The 24263-nt window shown below is 39.2% G+C and overlaps 3 protein-coding genes across 4 annotated transcripts in view; 2 read left to right on the forward strand and 1 right to left on the reverse strand.

Annotated features, from left to right (window-relative positions):
* MXD4 (MAX dimerization protein 4) overlaps positions 1–12963 on the forward strand; it is a 53487-nt gene extending 40524 nt beyond the window's left edge. For both annotated transcript variants that reach the window (XM_084627618.1, XM_084627617.1), the window contains exons 4-6: positions 2466–2580; positions 7520–7679; positions 10230–12963. In XM_084627618.1, coding sequence (XP_084483744.1) covers positions 2466–2580; positions 7520–7679; positions 10230–10378 — 424 coding nt within the window. In that variant the 3' untranslated portion in view covers positions 10379–12963. The remainder of the gene's footprint in view (positions 1–2465; positions 2581–7519; positions 7680–10229) is intronic.
* LOC311520262 (uncharacterized protein) lies at positions 7972–21215 on the reverse strand. The gene is made up of 4 exons (XM_084627619.1): positions 21172–21215; positions 20251–20796; positions 12840–12958; positions 7972–9179 (listed from the first exon to the last, which is right to left on the reverse strand). Exons 2-4 carry the CDS (start codon positions 20443–20445, stop codon positions 9083–9085), a joined length of 411 nt encoding a protein of 136 aa, XP_084483745.1. The 5' UTR covers positions 20446–20796; positions 21172–21215; the 3' UTR covers positions 7972–9082.
* Positions 21216–21510: 295 nt separating this feature from the next.
* The window catches only part of POLN (DNA polymerase nu), a gene marked incomplete at its 3' end in the record, with an annotated part of 269901 nt that continues 267148 nt past the window's right edge, over positions 21511–24263 (forward strand). Inside the window, exons 1-2 of the mRNA XM_084625771.1 lie at positions 21511–21647; positions 23534–23640. The remainder of the gene's footprint in view (positions 21648–23533; positions 23641–24263) is intronic.

Genomic DNA, 24263 nt, shown 5'->3' on the forward strand with positions numbered 1-24263 from the left:
TGAGTTGCACATAATACAGAGGAATAGATGCTTTACAAATAAATAAATAGAAAAAACTATTTCCACTGGAATTAGTGTGTGTTCACTCAGAGAGCAAGTAAGCTTAGTAAAAAGGTTCCATTTTCATATGAGTTTTTCTGGATTAACAATACAAATCCCATTTATTAACAGTCCTGTATATTTCTACATAATTTAGCTACTCTTAATCTACTGATTGCTAACGTACAGTTTATTTAACTTTTTACTGCACCACTTTGTGTTCTAGTCTCATCTGCTTCATTGCTGCTTCTTCCTTAATCTCCACTTTCCTGATGTATGTGCAAAAATCCTGCTGGTGCATCTAAAGTCTGCTACTTGCACACACAAATGATTGTGTGCAAAGTTAGAAAATTTCCCTTTTGAAAATGTTTCCCCTAGTTTCATCCAAGAAGCAAATTGTTGATTCAAAAAAACAAAACATCCCCAGACACCTTTTAGAGGTTACAGATGTATAGACGATAAATCTCCCGGGTTGAAAGTGTCTGCATTTGTAGAAGTAGACTCTAATAATGTTATTTAACCTTTCTGATTGGTTTAAAGATCAGAATCCGGGCCCTGACTCCGCAAGCTGCTTAAGTATTCGTGTGCAATGGGCTGCTCATGTTTAGAGTTACGCATGTGCTTGAGGAGGTTGTTGAATTTGGCCCTATTCATGGGATCTTTTCCCATTTTTAAAGTTTAGATTACGAAAGTAAAGCCTTGTGTTTAAACACAAGATCCCATGCACAGACAGGAAGCCTTGTGGTGATCTTTCTCCAAAGACATCACATTTTTCTACAGCGTTCTCCTTTCCTGATTGGCTGAAGGAGGAAAAATTATCTCACATTAGCACTTTTTACAATTATGCCATTTTAATTCACACTTATTGTATTAATTATTCATATATGTTATATGTTAATCTCTGTGCAATCAATAAAAAGTAACTAATAAGTGTGTGTATCTAGTCAGACATGCAGTACTATAGACGTCATAAGTTTTGCAATTATCTGTATTTTAATAGTTCATCTGTCATAAAAAGTTAAAAAAATTTTTTTCTACGTTTGTCTTCTGTCTTTGTTCATGCAAATTACATGGCCTTTTATGCATTAATAAATTGTGTTAGACTCTGTTAAATGTTGATGTTGAATACTTATTCTAAATAGTAATAAAAAAAAGCAAAGTGTAAGCAATTTTTGTTCAGAAGCATATAATTACCATGCTAAGATGGTTGGATGTACTGCAGCATGTAGCAGAATTTAAATGAAAAGTTATATCTTTGCAGAAAATGATTATTTATGGCATATTTGTAATTTTCATTAGTAATTTTTTATTATTATTATTATTACTGCTTCTGGTGGTCTTAGGCAGCTTTAGGATCATCAGTCTATTAAGACTTTAATCTTCTCTGATGTTAAAAAAACCCATTCATGCTAACACATGTGAAGAATGCTGATTTTAATTTCTCACTGAGATAAGATTGACAGAAAAGGGCACAAGATTACAAACATTGCTTAAGTAGTTACTTGGATATCCAGGTCATTGTAAAGATACATGGGAACTTCATATTGCTTCTTGTTCAATTGTATGTACAAAAAAGTAGGAAGTATTTATTTTTTTAAATGCAGAAATATACTCTTGGAATGTTTTGTTTTATCACTTGCTTTGTTTTAGGGTTCTAAAGTAAAAATATTGAACAAACTGTTTTACTGCCAGCCAGTTGGTGAAAGAAAACACAGAATGCTTTAAAAACACACACAGAATACCAGCTTATAGATGTTTATCATCTTTCTTTTTACTGATGAACTGGATGGTGTTTAATGTAGGAGGCTAGAAGTGTTACTTACGAAGGAATATTGTAGTAAACATGACAGAATATGCCATAGTTGTAACTCCTCATTTTCCCCTTTTGTTTTTAGTGCAAACACCATTCTTGATGTATGGTGAAAGATAGAACATATATATATATATATATTTGGAGGGGTATATTTTCCCAGGAGATAGGGCACAGGAATGGGAGTCAGGAGACATAGTGCTCGATCCAATTCCCGTTTAAGTCAATTGAAAAACTCACTCTGACATGAATAGCAGTTGGATTGAGCCTGTTTTCTCTTCCTGGCTCTGCCACTGATTTGCTTTGTGGCCTTGGCCAAGTTAATCCACATCTCTGTTTTTGTTTCCCCCTCTCTAAAATGGGGATAATGATTCATACTCACACTTGCAAACTGCTTTGAGATCTAGATATGAAAAGCACTACAGAAGTGCCAGCTATTATTTCAAGTGGCCTGAAGCTTTGGGGCCTGAAGCTTTGACAAAGGGAGAGAAAAGGAAGCCATTGTTGTTGAATCAACTTCTATACAGAAATCCAGGCAAGCAGATGGTGTTTGAAAACAGGATATGCTATCACAGAGTAACTTTTCTACAACATTCTTCATTTTTAATAATTTCAGACGGGCTAAACTCCGGCTATATTTGGAGCAGCTAAAACAGCTTGTGCCTCTTGGGCCAGATAGCACCAGACACACCACTCTAAGTCTGTTGAAAAGAGCCAAGATGCATATCAAGGTAAAAACAAAAATATCCATCCATACTTTGTTTTCTTTAAAATAGAACCTTCAGGAATATGTATTGGTTGAAAAGGAACTTTTTTTTTTTTTAGTTTTTTACAGTAAATCCACATATAGTATTTCTGATCTTCCCTATGTCCACGTCTTTATTAAACACTGTGGTCAGATGTTTGGCTGTGTGTGTTCTTTCAGTATGCTGTCCCAGCTCTGCACAGATAGCGGAGACAGCAGACTTTGACTGAACTGCCCAATAACCACAGACTCAGTTCGTAGTGAAGGAACTTGGTCAGGTTTATTGTTGACGAAGCACGGGATTGGTGTCTTATACTTGCTACAAGTACACTCAATGCATGTATGCCTGTGACAATAGACGCAGCTCAGTTAATGATGGGACTTTCCGCTGTCCCCCTCGGCTGGCCAGAGACACTCCCTCTGAGATAACCTCTTTATACACCAATACAAACAAGTTATGTATTCCTTCTGTGGCGTATCTAGGTGTCACCCTCTGACATATTTGGGTACCACACATTGCCTTGTACCTATTGGTTTAATCAAAACATATTTATTTATCATGTTGTCATCCTGACCTCATCTTTAAGATGGGTCAGCGTGTTCCTGTTATCTTTGAGGAATGTACTAGTATCGGGTTTTCTGGTACCACCCTTTTGGAATGTGTTTGTGTGTATATTCTTGTACCTAGCACTACTTAGGAATATATGTTTCTGCAATATCAGTTCTGTTCTTGCCAGATTCTGTGAGCAGGGCCTGCCTCTTGTTCACAACTTAACTTTGCTTTATACCTATGGTTGCAAGGCATCTGGTTTAGACTGGAATGCCTGGTCAAAAAGGGTCCCTGGTGGCTCCAGTCAGCACTGCTGACCGGGCCATTAAAACCGGGTCGGTGGCGCAGCGGGGCTAAGGGAAACTCTCTGCCTGCCTTGGCTCTGCGCAGCTCCCAGAAGTGGCTGGCATGTCCCTGCAGCCCGTAGGTGCAGGGGTGGCCAGGGAGGCTCCACACGCTGCCCCTGCCTCAAGCGCCGGCTCTGCAGCTCCCATTGACCGGGCACTGCGGCCAGTGGGAGCTGCAGGGGCAGTGCTTGCAGGTGTGAGCAGCGCGTTCTGCACAGAACCACCTGGCCACACCTCCGGCTAGGGGCCGGACATGCTGGCCGCTTCCAGGAGAAGCGCAGAGCTAGGGCAGGCAGGGAGTGTACCTTAGCCCCACTGCACTGCCAACCAGGAGCTGCCTGAGGTAAGCACCGCCTGGCAGGAGCCCACACCGTGAACTCCCTGCCCCAGGTCAGAACCCCCTCCTGCACCCTAACTCCTTCCCAGACCCCAACTCCCTGCCCCAGCCCTGAACCTCTTTCCAGACCCCACATCCCCTCCTGTAGCCCAACTCCTGACCCCAGCCCTGTGCCCCCTCCCACACCCAAACTCCCTCCTGGAGCCCGCACCCCAGGCCTGTGCTCCCTCCTGCACACATACTACTTCCCAGACCCTGCTCCTGCACCCCAGTCCCCTGCCCCAGCCCTGAGCCCCTTCCCTGACCCCAGCCCTGAGCTCCCTCCCACACCCAAACTCTCTCCCGGAGCCCGTACCCCAACCCCCTGCCCCAGTCCTGAGCCTTCTCCCACACTCGAAACCCCTTGGTCCTGGTCCCAGTCCAGAACCAACACTCCCAGCTGGAGCCAGCACCTGCTCCCGCACTCCAACCCCTTGCTGCAGCCCAGAGCCCCCTCCCATACCTTGAACCTCTCATTTCTGGTCTCACCCCAGAGACCGCACCCCCCAGCCAGAGCACTCACCCCCTCGCATACCCTAACCCCTTTTCTGAGCCCAGTGAAGGTTGGGGAGAGTGAGCGATGGATGGGGGGTGACTGGAGTGAGTTGCAGGCGGGGCTTCAGCAAAGAGGCGGGGCAAGAGTGTTCGGTTTTGTGCAATTCGAAAGTTGGCACCCCTATTTATAGCAGCAAAGCTTTTACTCCTACTTTAGCCCAGGCCTCGGACCAGGCCTTAGATGCAAGGCCTTATGTCTCAAGCCCTCTAGATCAAGTATTGTTTCATCTGAAGTAACACTTTAAAAATGATCTTGCAGTCCCAAGCATATAAAATGTTGATTTCTGCTCAGTCTCTGCTGGTTTATACTCTGCCTTATAACCATAATGCACAAGTCAATAATGGCTGTTCTCTGATTTTTTGAAAGGCTGGGGGCAGGCAGGTATGCTACTGCACTGCTGTTAATGTAAAAGACAACCCTATTCACAGCTGAAATAACTGATGGAGTAGAAAAGCTTATTACTATTAGTAACATTATGTGCCCTGTACCTTGATGGTCATTAAGAAGAAACTGAAAGATGGCTCCTGCTTTCAAAATATTTTTTTATCTGCTGTACTAATTGAGTATAACAAAAATTACTTAAAAAAAAATTCTGCTTTTATATCCAGTATTGTAGTCATTCAGTTGGTTCATTCTAAAGTTACAGCAAAGTTCACTGTGTAATGAGAAGAGTGTTAAAGGGAATATAATACTTTTTAGTAAAAATGTTGAAATATGATGGAAGAAGCCTGCTGTCATACAGCATTGTATTAATTATGCACCTAACAGGAGTGGAACATATAGTTCTTGTCAAATATTGTAGATGAAGTTAAGCAAAGCCATCCTTGTTAGTAATAAATATATTAGGGAGATCCTCAGCTGGTGTAAATCATTGTAACTCCCATTTCCTTCAACAAGGCTACACAAATTTATACCAGCTGAGAATCAGGCCTCTCATAGTTTAGATTAAAGTGAATGAAGGGCCGTGAATGCTCTTTTTGTTCTGGTCTGCAAGTGATACTACCTGTATTGGGCCTTTGTACTACAGAATTCAGAACTACAATTTGCTTTGAAAAGTGACAAGTTTGTGCGATTAACCAAAGAAACATCATTCAGATGCCAGTAAAGCTAGGAATAAATGCCCTTTGATTGCTTTGTTCCTTGACCACACTGAACATTATGATTAATCTCCAATTTTTGGAAAGTGAATAGTTTTTCTTTTTAAAGAGTTAGACTGAACCTATTCCTCTTGAATGGCCACTGGATTGCTTCTCTCCAGCAGGTGTAGAGGCTTTTCAGATTGTCAGCACTACTTTTCTTAAGACTGGCTGGAACTGTTCTTGTAGCTGTAATGACAGTCACACTAGTGCTTGTCTTCCTTCACTATTGCTAAAATGGCAGAATCACTTAAACAGATTTTGAACATTCCCTTCCCTTCCCCCAACAGACCTGTATTTTCACTGAAGTACTGGATAGAGTTTTCAGTCTGACTGTGAATCAAGAGTTAAAGTCAAAGTGTTCCTAAGAGCTCAAGTTTGTGGCAGATAAGTAGCAGCTGGAGAATAAGGAAATCTGATCAGCTGGGCTCAGGTAGTTTGATAAATCAACAAGTGTAGGTGGATTAATCTCTCTTCCAATTGGTATGTTGTGTGTATCTATGTATAATATATATATATATACACACAAATGGTACCTGGCCTTGGACAAGTCTTAATATGAGGCAAATGTCCAAGATCAACAGTGCACATTATTCCCTCCTTCAAAAGGTCAATACGTCTATTTTATGATGGCTACTCTGAAACAGCAGGATCTTTGAAATCATTCAGGATGGCAACCTGCTGTTTGCTCTACACTTTCACGAAGCACTCTCCTCTAGAAAATCAGGGATAAACAAATTCATATGGTGAGCGAAGAGTCCTTCCAGCACCCATGGTCCTTCCTAATAAGTCTCTTGAATTTTGGTAATCATGTGAAGGCATGTAAAGTGGGAGTTTTCTATACATACCCTTACTGCTAATTCCTGCATCATTCTGGACCAACTAGCAAAAAGAATGACATATTTTTGATTGTTAATGGAGTTGGTCTCTGAGGAAAATATATTACATGTACACATGAAAGGTCTTGATTTGTGGATATTTTTTGCATATGATTCCAAATTTCTTTATATTTACTTCCATGTTAGTGTAGTATCTTCTTCTGTTGTTTCCTCCATAAATGACCTTATGTGACTAGGCAAAAAGGCTCAAGACAAAATCGCAGAAAATAATTGACATGAATAATGCAGCCATCTATATAAGCAACACGGTACAAAATGTTGGGGCTGTTTTTCTTTTGAGTATTAACTGATCAGTAACTTCTCTTATTAAAACTAGAAGGGAAATTTTGGGTAGACAATATAATTATCTTATTGGCTTTTTGTCTACGACATTTGGCTTTACACCTCTATTTCATAACAAATGTATGAACAGTACATACCAAGGAGAAATTTGGGGGAAAGCAAATAGACGAAACAAGTAGAAAATTCACCATTAACAAATCATTTCCAATGTAATGATATTGCAGTATTGCCTAACTAATGAGAACCTTAAATAGTAAAACTTCTCTGACCTGTGTTACGCAGGTCAGACAGTGATCAGAATGGTCCCTTCTGGCATTAAAGTCTATGATTAAAACCCCTTTTACACCTAAGCAACCATTACATTGTGACTGAAAACTGGTTCTTGCTTGTTATTTTATTCTGTATTAATCTAATATGGTCTGTTTTTCATTTCTTTTGTTAATGATTGGTACAGTGATTTAAGTATTTCCCAGCACTAATGTAACAATAATTGGGTCTTAGTCTGAGAAAGCCTTGACAGTTGCTCAGCTATTTCTAAGGGATATTTTCAAAGCATAGGTGTTCTATTATGGGCCAAATTCACTGCTGGCTTCTGCAGTTGAAACTACTGAAGTCAGTGGAACTAAAGAAAAGATTTTGGCCCACCATATATGTTTGGTTTTTTTAAAAAATATTACATGTATATGAGAAACATAGATTGAAATATTTTGAAACAAGTTACTTGCATTTTAAAATTGGTGTATGTTAATGATTTAATTATTTATTTTTCACCCCCAAAGAAATTGGAAGAACAGGACCGAAAAGCTCTAAATATTAAAGAACAATTACAGCGGGAGCACCGCTACCTCAAACGCAGATTGGAGCAGCTATCCGTGCAGGGCATGGAACGTATCCGCACTGACAGTATGGGATCAACAATATCCACTGATTCTGAACAAGGTAATCTAACAAGAGGTCTCCTGGTTCATTAAAACTTTGGACCAGCTTCTTCCACCCTTACTCAAATTTAGTAGTGTCTTATGCTGCGTGCTGTCCCATTGGAATCTGTTCTATTCTGAGTAAATTCTTAAGTCATCAGTGGGACTAATTACATAGTAAGGTTACTACTTCACATGAGTAATGCAAAATCTAGCCGAGTGTATTTATGATAAATCAGTAATCAATGCAAGTATTAAAAATGAAATTTACTCCAATATAATGGATTATCGTTAAGAACTTTTATTGTCTTCTGTATTGCACATTATAATTTTGTATTAAAAATTAGATTGTAAATATGTTTATTCTAATATATATTGGTAACATATTAGAAAATGTATTACAGAGTAGATGTATTGTAGTTAATATAATCCATGACTACAGCACATTTTCCAAATGCTGTTGCCCATCATACTTGAGACTAAGGGCAAGATCCTCAGCTGCTGTAAATCTTTGTGAGTTTATTGAAGTCAATGGACCGATCCTGATTTTCACCAGTTGATGATCCAGCACATGATCTAGTAGCTCATTTATCAGTTTCTACAAGGGGATGTGAGCAGCACTGTAACAAGGCAGGATTGTAAAGGCAGTAAACCATATAGAAATGTAAGAGAGTATTGGCAACTATCTTACTGAGTGAATAACAACATAAATTCCTCTATGCCATGATTTTAATAATACATTATGGGGACTATTCTCTCCTGATTAGTGAGATGAGTTCCTACTAACATTAATGGGAATTTTACACCTGCATCAAGGATAATATCCTCTGGTAGATATTTATCTTTGTTACTTCTTGTATTACATTTTTTATTTTGGCTTGAAGTTATAATGAAGGATATAGTGAGTGTTTATTTTCTTAAGAGGTAATTATGTCCTTTTTGAAGACAGGTCCCAGTCTTGCCAGCTGTGACTTAAGAGTGGCATATCAAATTTAGCTTTTTTATTTCCTGGTTTTGATTACTTGCTGTCACAAGTTAAATTTATTACTTCAATAATAGTTTTTGTTTATAAGTAACTGCAGTGCAATTTTCTTTATGTTGTATGCATGTACCATACTGGTGCCTTGGACTTGATCCTGCACCTTTCTAAGTCACTGGTAGTATTGCCATTGACTTCACTGGGATTCGTGTTGAGCTCTTGGAATTAGATGTAGATATCCTCGGTCAGGATGATAAGACTTCAGTCCAAAAGTGGTCCCACTGGAATGAATGGGACTGTTTGTGAAACAAGGTGCTACTTGTTGTGAGCAAGAATGTCAGAATCTGACTCTTCGTTAGGACATTTCTTCAGATGGCTGCTAAGTCCCTAGTACTGCTTGTCACCTGGTTGTTTCATGTTCTTCCTTCTCTGGATAATAAGCAGAACTAGTTGAGATTTTTCAAACAAAAATACTTTAACTGAAAAACAGCCTTTTCTAAATCAGAAATCATCAGAAAAATGTTTTCAGTTTTTCCACGGAAGCTGAAAGACAAAAAAAATTAGTTCATTTTTTCATTCATCAGTTTATCGTCCCCTCCCATAACCCTTTTTTTCAGTGGCAAAATCAAAAAAGGAAAAAGGGAGAAGGAAAATCAAAAAAATGATTTTCTTTTAATAAAAAATTGAAACTTCAAATAAACAAAACATTGTTCCACTTTGAACCCCGTGGAATGAAAATTTCTGAAAATTACTAAAATTTTGGCAAAAATGTCTGGTTTTTGACCAGCTGTAGTAATACATTGAGAGTTTTGTACTGCCACTTAGCATTTGTATTGCATGCATTTTTGTCAGTTTTTTTAAAATTTAGCATTACATGGTTAGAGTTGTTTTTGTGAAGGATTGGTAAAATGGACATATCTTCCCTTAAATTATATTGCTTAATAGACTGTTTTATTTCTGTGTAAAGCATTAGTCAGACCAGAAAATGCTTGAAAATTTTGTCCAGGATGATATTCACCACCAAAAGTTTGGGCTGTGTGATTCAAAGTATTAGTCATAAAATATGGATCTTTCAACTCTATGGTACCCTCCCTTGTTAGTTGTTATTACTTAAACGTGTTACCAAATGATGGATTTTCAGTGGCTTGTGTGAAATGAGTTGTTGGTATCAGTCCAATTCTAAGGGGACAGATATACCATAGCTGTCACTAGCTGTCACCTTTGTTGGTAGTGTCAGCAGAGACAGCTAGTATTAAATTGTCTTGGGAGCTAAACTATTATTTTTCAGCCCTAGAGATGATCTTTCCACATCGTGAGATGGTCTCTTCATACCAGGGTTCGGGACAGTATGAGAAAGCCTTTAGTGCTGATGTCATGTTGTATTTGTTATGTGGATAAATATGTAGAGGATTTAATTCCTAGGGCTGTCGGTCTGGTACTTTTCACTAAGACTGAATTTAAAAATATTATTTGGGAAAACTAAGTGTGGTTTGAGTTTCACATTAGGCTTTTAATAACATGTTCAATATCAGCCCATGGTAACTGACTGTATTCTCTATGTTTCTGAAAATCTGCCTTTTGTATTTCATTTAGAAGTAGACATTGAAGGAATGGAATTTACACCAGGTGAAATGGACAGTATTGGAAGTGCCAGTGATGTTGAAGACCACTACAGTTTGCAAAGCAGTTCAAGTGATGGTGGCTATACACATTCCCGCAGACTTAATGCCAGGCTCTCATAGTGCCTGAGTTACCAATTCAGCTCAGGACCATCTAACTGAAGCACTTATAGAAGAAAATTCCAGAGGTGTCAACTGCCACTCTTCCGGGAAACCCCAACCACAGCACTCTGAAATGGAAGTTTCGTACCCACGGTTCCCTGCACTGTAACCACAATATTCGATATTGTAAATCATGGTTTTGCTGCAGAGAACTGCGGTTAGGTACAGTTGTGACTTAAAGCTAGCTTGATGTAGCCATTCTGCAAATTTTAAAAAATCATATCATTCCATGCAAGAAGTATTAAATTCAAACTGTTGGAAGCATATGATGGCATAGTTTAATAAGAAAATCCTTTTGATTTTGCAGAAACCATTTTCAAATATTGAAGAATAAATGGAATCTATGATGTGTTAGTGATTCAAATCTATAAAAATTCAACTACTTTTTTTTCTTTTTCTTCATGAAAAATTATTAATGCTTTATAGCAGGCTGTAGAGTATAAATTCTTTTACTAGTTGTGTTTGAGAGAGGCAGACAGAAAAAAATCTCCAAATCTCAGATGATCTTTAGAAAAAAGATCATATTAACAAGTCACTACTGTACTTCAAAATGGAGAGGAAAAAAGCCAGCTCTAATAATGACTTCATGTGGGATTATCTCAACTTTCTTTTGCTTTTTGCATTCAGCATCCAACCAGCAGCAAATCATTCTCACCGTGATAACAGAGCTAGCACAAAGCAACATTGCAGTGTTAACCTGTTATCATGGAAGAGATGACTTTTGAAACATTTCGGTATTTTTTGTAAAGAATACAGAGCTCAAATGAGCCAGATTTTGATAATTTAAACCTCTCCTTACAAGGAATGTTTGCTAATGTTTCTTTTTTCCTATTTATAGCTACCAATACATTTTTATGGAAGGCATGGCTTATAATTACAGTATTCAGCTAGAGGATAATTAATCATTTTTTCTTCTTTTGCACGCTATAATTGCATTTTCTTTTGTTACATAAAGTGCAAAAAAATAAAGTGTATGCTGTAAAACAGCAAAGTTTTATTTAGTACTCATCAAGCTGTTCAGAACATATTTACCCAAATTGTAGCAATACTACGAAGCTGTATTTTAATACAACTTTGGCTTAGTGAAGTCATTAGAGCTTGGCTTGCTGGGTAAGAAAAATGGACCAGTCTTTGCATTATCTGTATAAAGAAGGTCTTTTAAAAAAAAAAAAAAGAAAAAAAAAAGAAAAGAAAAAAGAAAAAAAGCTACAAACACTTCTAGAGAAGTGATTTTAGCAAGTGTAGTCTATATTTCCTGTAAGAGATTTTGTATTATATTTTCCTAAATGTTCTCATTTACTTGTATAGGGAGGGGAATGGTACAGACCCAAACCAGAGTCTCAGGGACTCTTCACCCTTGTCATATTGTGCCTTGGTGACCATTTATGTATGTCTCTCCTTTTTCATTGTTTAAAGGCAACTAAGCTTTGTTTCTTTCAAGACCCTCTGTTTGAATGGTCAGTTGTCCATCTTATTACAAATGAAGCACGGAGAGCTATAAATTCTCTCACATCCAATCAGTGTGTCTTTTTAGTACAATTATAAAATTAGGTTTTGGTGAGAGGGTTAACCATTAATTACGTTATACTTCATAGAGGCCCTCCCTTTGATTCTTCAGCACACAGATCTACATTTTGTTAGCTTTTTGAACCAGGGTCTCTGTGAGACCAATATTAAATGGCTATGGAGACAAATGTATTGTATAATGCTATAGGATGTCTAACTGTGGTACCATTTTAATATTCAAATATAAAAAACTCATGACATACTGACCATAATGATCAAAACAAAGATTCAGTTGTTCTTTCAACATTAGACATATGTGCCCTCCCTTTGGCTTTTACAACAGAGAGTAGAAATATGAATACATTTTGTGGCAGCTTACAATCCTTGTTTGCACTCTCGCTTACTGCTTGGAACTTGCCAACAAGGAAAATGTATACTTTAAAGTTACATAACCTAATTTATGGCCATCCGTACTTTGGCTTTGGGGAGGGGGCCTAAGGTTATAAACTCTGGCAGCTGAATAATAAAAAACAACAATTAACCTTTTCTGTAATGCAGGTTTTGGTATTATGTTATACACCTTTGCATATTACTAAAATCCTCATTGTTGGGGAAAACACACAGCAATATACTCATTGTGTGTAGCTGACAAGCAGCAAAAATTACTAGCTCCTTTGGTGCATATGTAACTAATTTCCAAATCTGGAAAAATTAAGTGTTTACTTTAACACAGGACTGTTAACGGGGGGAAAAGGCTAGTATATTGTTGCTGTTCATTTATTATATAATGAACACATTCATAAATTGTAAAGTGTTTCCTTTTGTGACAAGCAGCTCTTGCACAGAACCTCCTAATAAAAAGAGATTTGAAACTCACAGAAGGGGAGTAGAGATTTTAAATCCAACATTGTTGTACCTTATGTTGATCTGAAGTTCTCCTTTTAAAGATGAATGTGCTAATTTAATGAGTTCTTCCACGCTGGGTATCCATGGCTTTGTAGATCTTATATTTTCAATAAAAATTACTCCAATAATCTGAATGGAAATAAAAAGGGTTTTATTTGTTTTTACTCTTTTGCATATTATCATGGTAACCATTATCAAGACAAAGAAATATGGTATCATTTTCATGGAGTGTTTGTCTTAATTAAAGCCTGATGTAATATGACACTTTCAGACATGGGACCCATTCCTGCAAATCCTTCCTCATAGAAGTAGTTCTATTGAAGTCAATGGCACAACTGATGTACTATTTGCATGAGTAAGGGTGTGCAGGATCAGACCAATAGCCCAAACAGTATCATTCCCGTTGCAAAGTACTAACAGCTCTCTCCATCACCCTTTGATTTCTGTGGCGATGGATGGATTCCTATGATTCTGTTCCAAAACATTATTCTCCATCCTATTCAACAGTGTTATGACATTACCTTATGGCATGGCAACTAGGGATGAATACAGTTTCTTGTTTTGCTTTGTTTTTTAAATAATTTTAAGGTGAATGTTTGTCATTCGTTTTGTGTGTAATTATTAGGGTTGTGATCAAAATAGTACAGCAAAAAAGGGAGGAGGGATGGGAGAGAGACATTTAATCATTTTCTTGGAGTAACTGCATCTAATCCAATCATCCTGCCATGTTGTGTTATATTGTTTTCAAAATTGAGAATATCACATTTCTAAGTTTCTTTCTTTTGCACTTTCTAAATGTGGAAAGTTGTGAGGTCTACAGGCGTATGGGGCTGGAGCTTCTCTCCCATGGAAGAAGGCCTGGAGGAAATTGCCATGAAATTTTCTTTGCAGAATTTTCTCAGATTGTTCCATAAGGAGATAAGGAGGTTTGACTGCTCTCCTACCCATGGAATAAGGAGGAAATTCTGCCTTCAGAACCTACAGGTCCCAGGAAAGAGGATCTGCAAGAGGCCAGGTCCCAGCTAGGATCTGTGCCTCTACACTTGTTCTGGTGCCTATTATTCATCACCTCCTCAGCTCTACTTGGGTCACGTTGTGAGTATTTTCTGTACCACTGCCTGGGTGGGGCAATGAAAAAGTCAAAGCATCTTAAGGCAGCCTTTATTGTTTTCAGATTCCCCACAAGACTTAGGGAGACAATGGATGTCCCATCCTACCCTCCCCAGGTGTGTTTCCAAAAAATAATGGATGGCTAACCAACCTACCCTCCCCTTTTTAGAAGAGTAAGATCTGTGCAAGAACTGGATACTGTATTTCCTTATGCAAAGCTCCTACTGACTTCAATGTGAGTTTTGCCAGAGTGAAGAATGCAGGAATGGGCCAAAAAAAAATTAAATCTGTGATATGCTCCCCCCCCCCCAAAAAAAAAAGAGTGATAAGGCTAAAGTTCATGTCTGGTATTTACAAAGATACCAAATGTTAATTTCTTATTGTAAAACTTTCTTCAGATTTGGAAGTATTGTCTGCTAGGGCCTGGTACAACTCACATTTAAGTTAAAAGACTCTCACTGACTTGAATGGGTATTGGATCAGGCATATCAACTGCAACTTAATTTTTTTTGCAAGCAGGTAGTTTGTAACAATCTGGAGAGTAATATGACAAATGGAGAATTTTTTGTTTGATAAATATTTATGTGGTTTTTGTTTTCTTTTTACCACAAGTTCTATCAAACCAATGTTATTTTAGTATTTTCAGTTAAAATGATAAAGTAATTAATCACAATGTTTTAAAAAACAATAAGATTGTGTACATGTGAGTTTGGTCTACAAGTGTGCTCTTGTCCACTACACCAATGCTTGCTCAACTGTGGCATACAGTCCCCAGTTTTTTTGCAGTTGTATAAAACAGTATATACGGATAGGACGAGTGATCATTTGACCCTTTTATCTATGTTAAATCAATTATTAATCCATTTAATTGTCACTGTTTTTTTCCTCAAAGGTCATTTCCATGTGCAAAATAAAATGGTTCTCAATTATGAACCCAGTCAGCACAATCGCTGAACAAAGGATATTAATTTTATATACTTGTTTTGTGAAGTCATTACCTTATTAATGTTTAAAAACCAAATTTCAGAATCCTTCTTAATTATATTTATTTACTGCTAGAGGCCAGCGCCTTGTGTTTAAAAAAAAATTGTGACAAAACATTCAATCTATCAATAATGTCCTTTCCAAAATTGAATGAATGAGGTTTCACCAACAATGAATGTGTGTTAGTGTGGTTAGTGAATGAAAGGCAATATTCCTAACTGATAGCTCCAAAAGAAATATCCAAGTTATGTGTACTATGTAACTGCTTAAAATGAAGGGAAAGTATAAGGTGGGACCTACTAGAAAGCATTTGGTCATTTGGGCCTGTCATTATCCTAAATTCTAGAAATGAATCCCAACGAAGATTCCTGGTGACCCAAGTACACCTATAGAAAACTTGGTAGTGAATCATAGTGAAGGCAGTCTAACTTCAGAACTTCAGCCTTCAACTTTGCATAGGTAATGTGGGTATAAAATATGGTAACATTCAATTTATGTGGTTTAAAGGGTCTGTGCAATAAGTCTTAATGGGTGATATTTCACTACATGTGAAGTACAGGGTAGGCATTGAAAAAGAGCCTCCTGCTGTGGAGGTTTATGTTTCTGGTGAAATTCTAGAGGTGTACTGGGTGCGTTCTGTGCCAGAGCCATTGGAATATATATCTGAAAAGGAACGCTTCATAGCTTCTAAGATGTATTATATTGTAAAGATTCATTTGTACACACATACATGGTGCATGCTACGCTGTGTAGCACACACTGAAAGAATTGTGTTATATTATTCTTTCCTTGTAATATAAATACAATTTTTATACCTGAGATTTGTGGTGGTTTTCAGTTCTAATTTTTTCATCTTTCATCATTTGTTTTGTGTGTGTACTTTTCCTTTTCCTTGCAATTCATTTCACACAGGGTTAACAAACATTTTTATAAAAAGCTCATTGGTAAAAGACCCTTGCAAGTCTTCATGGTGGTGCTATAGCTAGTTTGGAGCTACCAGTCAAAAGTTCTCTGCTAAATATACTGGCCCAAATAAAAATGCTACGTAATTCCACTTTAGTCAACGGCATTACACCAGGAATTAATTAGGCCCATTATTTTAAAAGAGTTGGGTTTTTTTTTCTTAACATGTATGCCCAGAACTACCCTAGAACATGCATACCAATACTGTATTTGTGTGAAACCAAACCAAACTAAAAAAATGAGACATTAATTTCTGCTCTAAATATGAAAAAAATATAACTTCACTTAAAATCATTCCATCTGTATACAAGGTATAACCAAAATGAGGTGTTAACACAGCATAGAAAGCTGTATGTTTGACTAAAATGTGTTTTACTAAACTGAGCATAGAGCTCACACCAAAAGTGGTAAATATCCTGAGTAAAGACTGAGTTTTTGGCCTGCTAATGTGAGAATAAAAAATAAATACAGCAATTTAACATGCAAAAGCACATTGGTTATATCATTTCATATTGAATTGGTATTCAGCAATATGATCTCACTTGTCTTTGTTCCATAGTGAGTGCTTCTTACCTATATTTCTTGTGCAGGTTTAAGACAGATTTATTTCAATACATAATAATTTAGGTTTTAACTTGTAATGAATCACAAGAAATTTGTCAAATTGCAATTAGCCTTGATTCAGATCAGTTGTATATCAGACTGAGCGTCTTTGTTCTTCTGTAGAATCACTAAAGATTCTTGCACAAAACCTAACTGAACCTTCACAAACTATTACTTTCAGTAGAGCTTTGAAAATGCAGGTGGTGCAGAAGGCGTACAAATGGCAATTTAGCAAATTACTAGATAATAAATAAATAAATTTTAATAGAAAAAAGGATTTAATCATCTTAATTTGTTATTTTGACCTCTGCATATTTTGGGGCAGTACTAAGGTTAGGTGAGTAGTGCAGGACAGCTGCAGTAATAATGAGTAATGAAAGATAATGTGACAGTACTTTCATAAACAGCATGTAGTTTGTGGATTGTACAGGCCTAATCTTTTAATGTATTTATAATTTGTTTTCTTTACAGTTAGGGTACGTTTGATCTCCCAATTAATGGTGGGCTGTTTCGCTGGTTAAATATTAAAGTGCCTACAACTTTGAAGTATTTATTAATTGGGCAAACAAACATTTTATACCACTGTGCAACTCAATTTAAATTTGAGAAAGAGCCATAGCTGGTAGATTAGTCTCATGATGAGGTAGCCAACAATTTCTTTTAGAATAACCAGTTTACAGGCGTTTTAGTGCAATGTTTCAACTGATTTGCTCCAAATTCTATGCTACCTATAGCTTTTGTAATAACCCTCTCAATTCCACAATCCTTTTCAGTTTCAAAGGATACTGGTCCAGGGACTCCTCTGCCCCCAGGTGATTATGGGTTGATGGGTGATCTAGGGATGGGGGCTGATACTAAGGTGGGTAAGCAGGCTGGGTCTGGGTCAATGGGGTAGGGGCTTCTTCCCTCTCATCCATGAAAGGCTCAGCTCCAAGGCAGAGTAAGTGGCACTGCAAGAGGCTAGAAAGCCATCTCCACAGCTTTTCGCAGTGCCACTTCCCTCATCCCCCTCACTGTGAGGGTGGGGAATAGCTACTCTGCAATTTGATGCAAGCAGAGCCAAGGAAGCAGAAACAGAAGGGAAGGGGCAAGAGAGCAAGTTACTCTTCCCGTTCTTTGCCCTGGCTCCTAGTGTGTGTACAGAAAACATGTCAACTTGTAATGAACAAAAAGAAAAGGAGTACTTGTGGCACTTTAGAGACTAACCAATTTATTTGAGCATAAGCTTTCGTGAGCTACAGCTCACTTCATTGGATGCATAAAACCACAAGTACTCCTTTTTGCGAATACAGACTAACAGGGCTGCTACTCTGAAACCTGTAATGAACAAAGACCACTTAGTGATAATTAAAATGATTTTTTATTAGCCCAGCTATGGGCTTTAAACAGGGTCCAAGAGAATAACCCTCCAAGCACGCCAACTTCGTGCATCATATATGGTAATTACACTAGCTAAACCAGTATCACTGGTGGTAGTAAGAGAAAGACAGGGTAAATAGGGACCTGAAGAAGAAACAGAATAATGTAAATGATGCCATAACACCTCTCCCTTTTTCTATTTACTCGTTTTTAGAGCCAAATTTTGCTCTCTTACATACCAGTATAAATCAAGAAATTACCTCCAGATTTACACTAGAGTCTGGCTTTACCAGTTTTTTTAGTTTCTCACTACCATTCTAAATGATATTGGTAAATATCTGTTACACAAAAAAAGTTTGTTTAATCCAACTGCACTAACATTTCAGGTTGGAAATCAGCAAACCCAATATAAAATATTGGCACATATATTCTGTATATGAAAATTTATATCCAACAGCACACAAGGAAAATAATAAGCACTGTGATTTTTTAAAAAAGAAAAGGAGTACTTGTGGCACCTTAGAGACTAACCAATTTATTTGAGCATAAGCTTTCGTGAGCTACAGCTCACTTCATCGGATGCATACTGTGGAAACTGCAGCAGACTTTATATACACACAGAGAATATGAAACAATACCTCCTCCCACCCCAATGTCCTGCTGGTTATAGCTTATCTAAAGTGATCACTTTGGATGAGCTATTACCAGCAGTATAGTGAGTTTGTGTGTGTGTTTTTTGGAGGGGGGTGAGAGAACCTGGATTTGTGCAGGAAATGGCCCAACTTGATTATCATGCACATTGTGTAGAGAGTTGTCACTTTGGATGGGCTATTACCAGCAGGAGAGTGAATTTGTGTGTGTGTGGGGGGGGTGGAGGGTGAGAAAACCTGGATTTGTGCTGGAAATGGCCCAACTTGATGATCACTTTAGATAAGCTATCACCAGAGTCTCAGCATTGAATCTCTACTGTTCCTGTAGATTTTGCTTACGGTTTGGTTGCCAAACTGTTTTACATAGTAAATGTATCATTATAGAATTGTTAGAGACCTCTTAGAAATGCTACATTTATAATGAAAATGAATCCACATAACAATGACGTGTTCTGCACACCACATTACCAGATAATGGTTAATACAGCAAGGATCTGCTTCAAGAATTCCTTAACTACTGCTGTTTGCCTGAAGTTACAAGCTGATGTGGCTGTGAGCAAGAGTGATGACACTTCTGTTTGAAAAGGACTGCTGGGACAAATGCAAAAAAATAGGTTGCTAAATAGTTACAAATAAGTTCAAAATTTTTATTTCAATGCTTTCATTTCAGTTGGTATTAACCATTTGTTTGCATAGTAAACATTTGAAAGCAACAAAAAGCCAAAGCCTTCCATGAGACAATGTAAGAAACAGCAATTGCTCTCACCTAGCACTGAACAAAGTACTTTATTAGAATAAAGAAAAGTATTATTCCTAAACCTACTTTCTCTTTCCAATGCAGAGCACCTACCTTGGACTTTCTCCATCCCGTTGCCTGCTTAGTTTCCTTCTGCAAGTTAAATGAAAACAATACACGTGCCTTGCCTTCATATCTGCTACCCATTTTTATTTACTCACCCTTTTTTCAAAGGCAATAATGATTGACAATTTTTCTTTACAAACTTCGGTGAAGATCATTTATGAGACTTGGAATGGAAATAAGGCCACATAGTGGTTTTGCAATTGTATCCTATTAGTCTGGGAGTTTAATGAAGAAAAATCTCACTCCACATGCAAGTTAGTGACAGAACGGTAAGGAAGGTGTCATTTGGTTCATAAAAATCTACAGAACCATAATTTCAATGGTGTGGGAATTTGCCCACCCCCGTCCTTCCAGCTCCAAGATCCTCCAGTTGGTGGAAATTCTGATAATACAGTATCATTGGAAATGGGTCAAGTGGGGTATCAACTTTCTCACACAAACACAATGGTAACAAACATGGAAAACCTAGAACTATTATGTGGATATATATTTGAGAAAATGTTTAGAAGTCAATTGTTTTAAATTGTACTTTAACACATAGCTGCACCATATTTTATGTAGAGTTGCCGTTGCCATTCTAAGCACTGGTCTATTATGTTTTGTAGAGTGAAGATCTGGTCTCTGCATCCCCACCCTTTCCGAAAACCAGATTGCTCTTTTCTGAGAACGCTATCGATTGCCTCTGATATACGCTGGACTATGATCTTACACAATACTTTGCTTGGCACAGATAAAAGTGTGATACCATGTCAGTTACCACAATCACTAAGAGGTCCTTTCTTTGGTATCTTCACTATAACCCCATTGGTCCACTTATCTGGCACTTTTTCCCTTTCCCAGACTGATGTAAATTGAGAGTCCAGGATAGACGCTGCTAATTTAGGATTTACCTTGAACAATTCTGCATTCAAATTATCCTTGCCAAGAGCTTTCCCATTTTTTAAGGATATGATGGCTTGAATGATCTCTTCCTTAGTTGGGACGTCTGTGTTGATATGAGGATCTTCTTCTGCCTCCTGGATGTTTGCTTCCTCTTTAGGTGGCTCCCTGTTCAGCAATTCTTTGAAATACTCTGTCCAGTGCATTTCTCATTCTTTCTCAGTTGTTAGTGGGTGGCTTTGTTTGTTCCTGATGAGAGTGTTTATTGGTGTCTGCCATTTACCACTGATAAGCCACATCATTTTGTAGATGGTTCCTTGTTCATGGGCTTTGGATGGAAACTAATTCCATCACCAGAGTAGCAATAAGATGCACAACTGAAGGCAAGAAAAACAAGGCCATCCAAAAACAACATGGCAAAGAGCTGTGGAAGCCAAGCTGAAAAATCTGGGGCACAGCTGGGGAACCACTGAAAGACTTGCCAGAAACAGACAGGAGCGGAGGAGCTTTGTATACCAGGAGCATAACAGGACCATGATGATGACACAGATGCACTCCTTACATAAAAATTAAAAAAAGACCTTAATCTCTGACAATCTTAGGGAACTGAGCCTTGACATTTAGGACTGAAAACCTTTAGTTGTGCCTACACGTCCCTCATGCCTTACAGCTCTGGAACCAAGTGAGCTAGGATTAAAAGTTCAGGTTGCTGCTCTCCTCTCCCCTCAGGTGTTCTCAGAACTAAGGGCATTGAGGTGTTTTGTTCCGATGGGAGTTAAGCACCGGCAGCCTCAGCTCCCTTCTAGCAAACTTCTCCCATTTCAACGTGGAACCTAAAAATGACCCCAGTGGATTCCTTATGCTTTGTCTCCCCTCCCCCCCACCCGCCAGGCTCCTAAGGCGGAGAGCCCTAACTCAGTCAGCGGCCCCACCTCCGCGAGACGGAACGCACCCCGGGAAACGCCGTTTCTCTGCCATACCGGGCTGACGGGGAAACCTTGCATGCTGGGTAGTTTAGTCGATGCAGGCCGAGGCGTTCTCCGGCGAGCGTTGCATTCTGGGTCGTGTAGTCTTTCCCCCTCCCCTGCCCCTCGCTCAGTGTGCCGGAGAAATCGTGGCGTACGGCGCTTGCGCCGGCCGGCTGCCAGAGGCCCCGAATAACTCCGCCCAGTGCTTCCCCCTCAGAGCGAATCCGAGGCGGGCATCGTGCTCCGCTCCCGCCCCCCGTCCCTGCGGGGCGGGGCAGTTTCCACCGCGTGGCAGGAGTTTGAATCGCTCTCGCGGGTGCCGCGCTAACGGTTTCCCCTCGCCACAGCGCGGCCGTTGGCCCGGCCTTTCCCTCGGGCAGGGCGAGGTCACGGTGCCCTTTTGGGCGGTCCTGTTTCCGAACCGGGGCGAGCCGTGTGGTGTGAGTACCTGGCAGAGGGGTGGCCGGGCTGGCGTCTGCGGCGGCCTCTCGACATCCAGGCCGGCAGGGACCTCCGGTCCCGCGCGGCGCGAGGGGGCGGTGGCTAGCCGGTCGCGAGTCCCTTCCCGGCTGCCGGCCAAGCAGGGAGCGCCCGCGCGCGGCCGCCGCGTCGCTCGCGGCCGGAGTGGGGGGCAGGTCGTACTCAGCGTCGCTGCCTTCGGGCCTGGCGCGGTTATGACTCCCACCCCCCTTTCCCCTCCTGCCCTGCCAGGCCTGCCCCGTCGGCTGAGCTGCCCGCGCCTGTGGTGGCGGCCGCTGCGGCTGTTGTCGGGGGTGGGCGGCTTGGCTGAGTGAAAGGGCCCTTTAGACTGACTAATAGGAGTGGGTTTGTCGCTTGTTTTTTTAGGTGGGTCATGAAGTCCTGAAGGATTTTATAATCCCGGATTTTTTAAAGTGATTCCTTGCTTGTTTCAGAGTCAGTCTGTATTCGCAAAAAGAAAAGGAGGACTTGTGGCACCTTAGAGACTAACCAATTTATTTGAGCATGAGCTTTCGTGAGCTACAGCTCACTTCATCGGATGCATACTGTGGAAAATACAGAAGATGCTTGTTTTTATACACACAAATCATGAAAAAATGGGTGTTTACCACTACAAAAGGTTTTCTCTCCCCCCCCCCCCCACCCAACTCTCCTGTTGGTAATAGCTAATGTAAAGTGATCACTCTCCTTACAATGTGTATGATAATCAAGATGGGCCATTTCCAGCACAAATCCAGGTTTTCTCCCCCCCCACCCCCCCCCCCCAAACAAACCCACTCTCCTGTTGGTAATAGCTTATCTAAAGTGATCACTCTCCTTACAATCAGCAGGAGAGTGGGGTGGGGGGAGAGAAAACCTTTTGTAGTGATAAACACCCATTTTTCATGATTTGTGTGTATAAAAACAAACATCTTCTGTATTTTCCACAGTATGCATCCGATGAAGTGAGCTCTAGCTCACGGAAGCTTATGCTCAAATAAATTGGTTAGTCTCTAAGGGGCCACAAGTTCTCCTTTTCTCCTTGCTTGTTCTTACCCCAGAATTTCTAATGGATCTGGAAGGTAGAAATAGGGTGATGACATCACAGTTAGTAACTATCCCTTCTCACCACCTTTCCCCCCCATGCTGTAGTTAATTAGGTGTTGAAAAGACGAAAATTCTGGGTGTTCAGCACCTTTCTCTCCTCCTGCCCCAAACAAGTAGTCCAGCAAAAGTAGTGAAGGCCCATATTTGACATTCTTGGTACTCTTAAGGTAATAAACAGAAAAAATAAAAACAGAACCGTTTTGGGCTTATATGCCCTAAACAAGCAAAGGGGTACAATCCATAGTGGTGCAGCTTCAGGGCAACAGAGAAATTAGCAGTGTTTCTCATGGTGGAGTGTGCTCTCCTTAGTTGCTGCTGATTATTCAGGCCCCTTCTTTAATTTAAAAAAAAAAAAAAAAGGTTGGAGACTTTGTATTGTAATAGAGCTTGGCACACCAGAGTATATACACTGGATACAGTTAATTCATATTCCACACTTAACAATTAATAGGTTTTATTATAATATTTAGAGGTGTGTGTGTGTAACAGCAAGATCAAACCTGGGACATCTGGAGCTTAGTGCATGAGCCCCTACAGCATGAGCAAAAAGCCAACGGCCTGTTAGGTAAGGCTGTAGAGCAGACTCATTTTCTCTCTCTAAGTGGTCCCAGTGTCACTAGATGGAACAGAACACCATACCCAGGAGACGTGTGGGTTATACATGCACCTACCCCCCCCCCACCACACAATTGACAGCTCTTGTTGTTCTTAATCATTCAAAGTGGCTTTACTGAAATACTTCTTCCCTGTCCCCAAACAGGAAATAATTGATGAACATTGGAGTATTAAGAGAAAAATAAAAAGGTTTTAAAGGACACATTTCTAGGGGCTGAAGGAATAATCTTAAGTAATACTTCGAAGTGAAAGGTAACTGACTTTTTTGTGTTTTATCACATTATATAATATTGGTAGATTTTACACTTTATTGGATATCTGTTCTTAAATACCATGTTTTAAAATGTTGCTGTGATTCTAGGATATCTAGTTGTAGGTCTGGATTGTAGGGAAAACTTTTAATGTAAATCAAGCAGTTTTGCATAAAAGTGCACTACTTTCTTAGGCTGTAATCCTGCAAATACTTACTTGCTTAACTTGACTAACACTGAGTAGTCCCACTAAAATCAGTGGGACTACTCACAGTAGTGAAGTTAAGCAAATGTTGGGACTTCACTTGGCATCAAAATTGCAAAGCAACTGAAAATATTTTTGTTAAATGGTTATATTTAGAAAGCAATTATAATTCAGGGATGGCTAATTCAGTTTTGTAAATGTGGGAGAATTGATATACACTGTGCAAATCGTATTAGCATGGTATTTCCTTATTTGTGATCTGACACTTGCTTTTTTCTGTACAGTGCCTTTCTTATTAAAATCACTGTATACATATTTTAAACAACTTCTTTTTTTTATTTATCATTGGGCTAGCAGACAGACTCCAGATTTTCCTTGTGTTTGGATAATTTTTTAAGACTGCTTGTAGATCTTTATAT

This window comes from Lepidochelys olivacea, assembly GCF_965140295.1.
Source record: "Lepidochelys olivacea isolate rLepOli2 genome assembly, chromosome: 4".
In the NCBI taxonomy this organism is placed as follows: domain Eukaryota; kingdom Metazoa; phylum Chordata; order Testudines; family Cheloniidae; genus Lepidochelys; species Lepidochelys olivacea.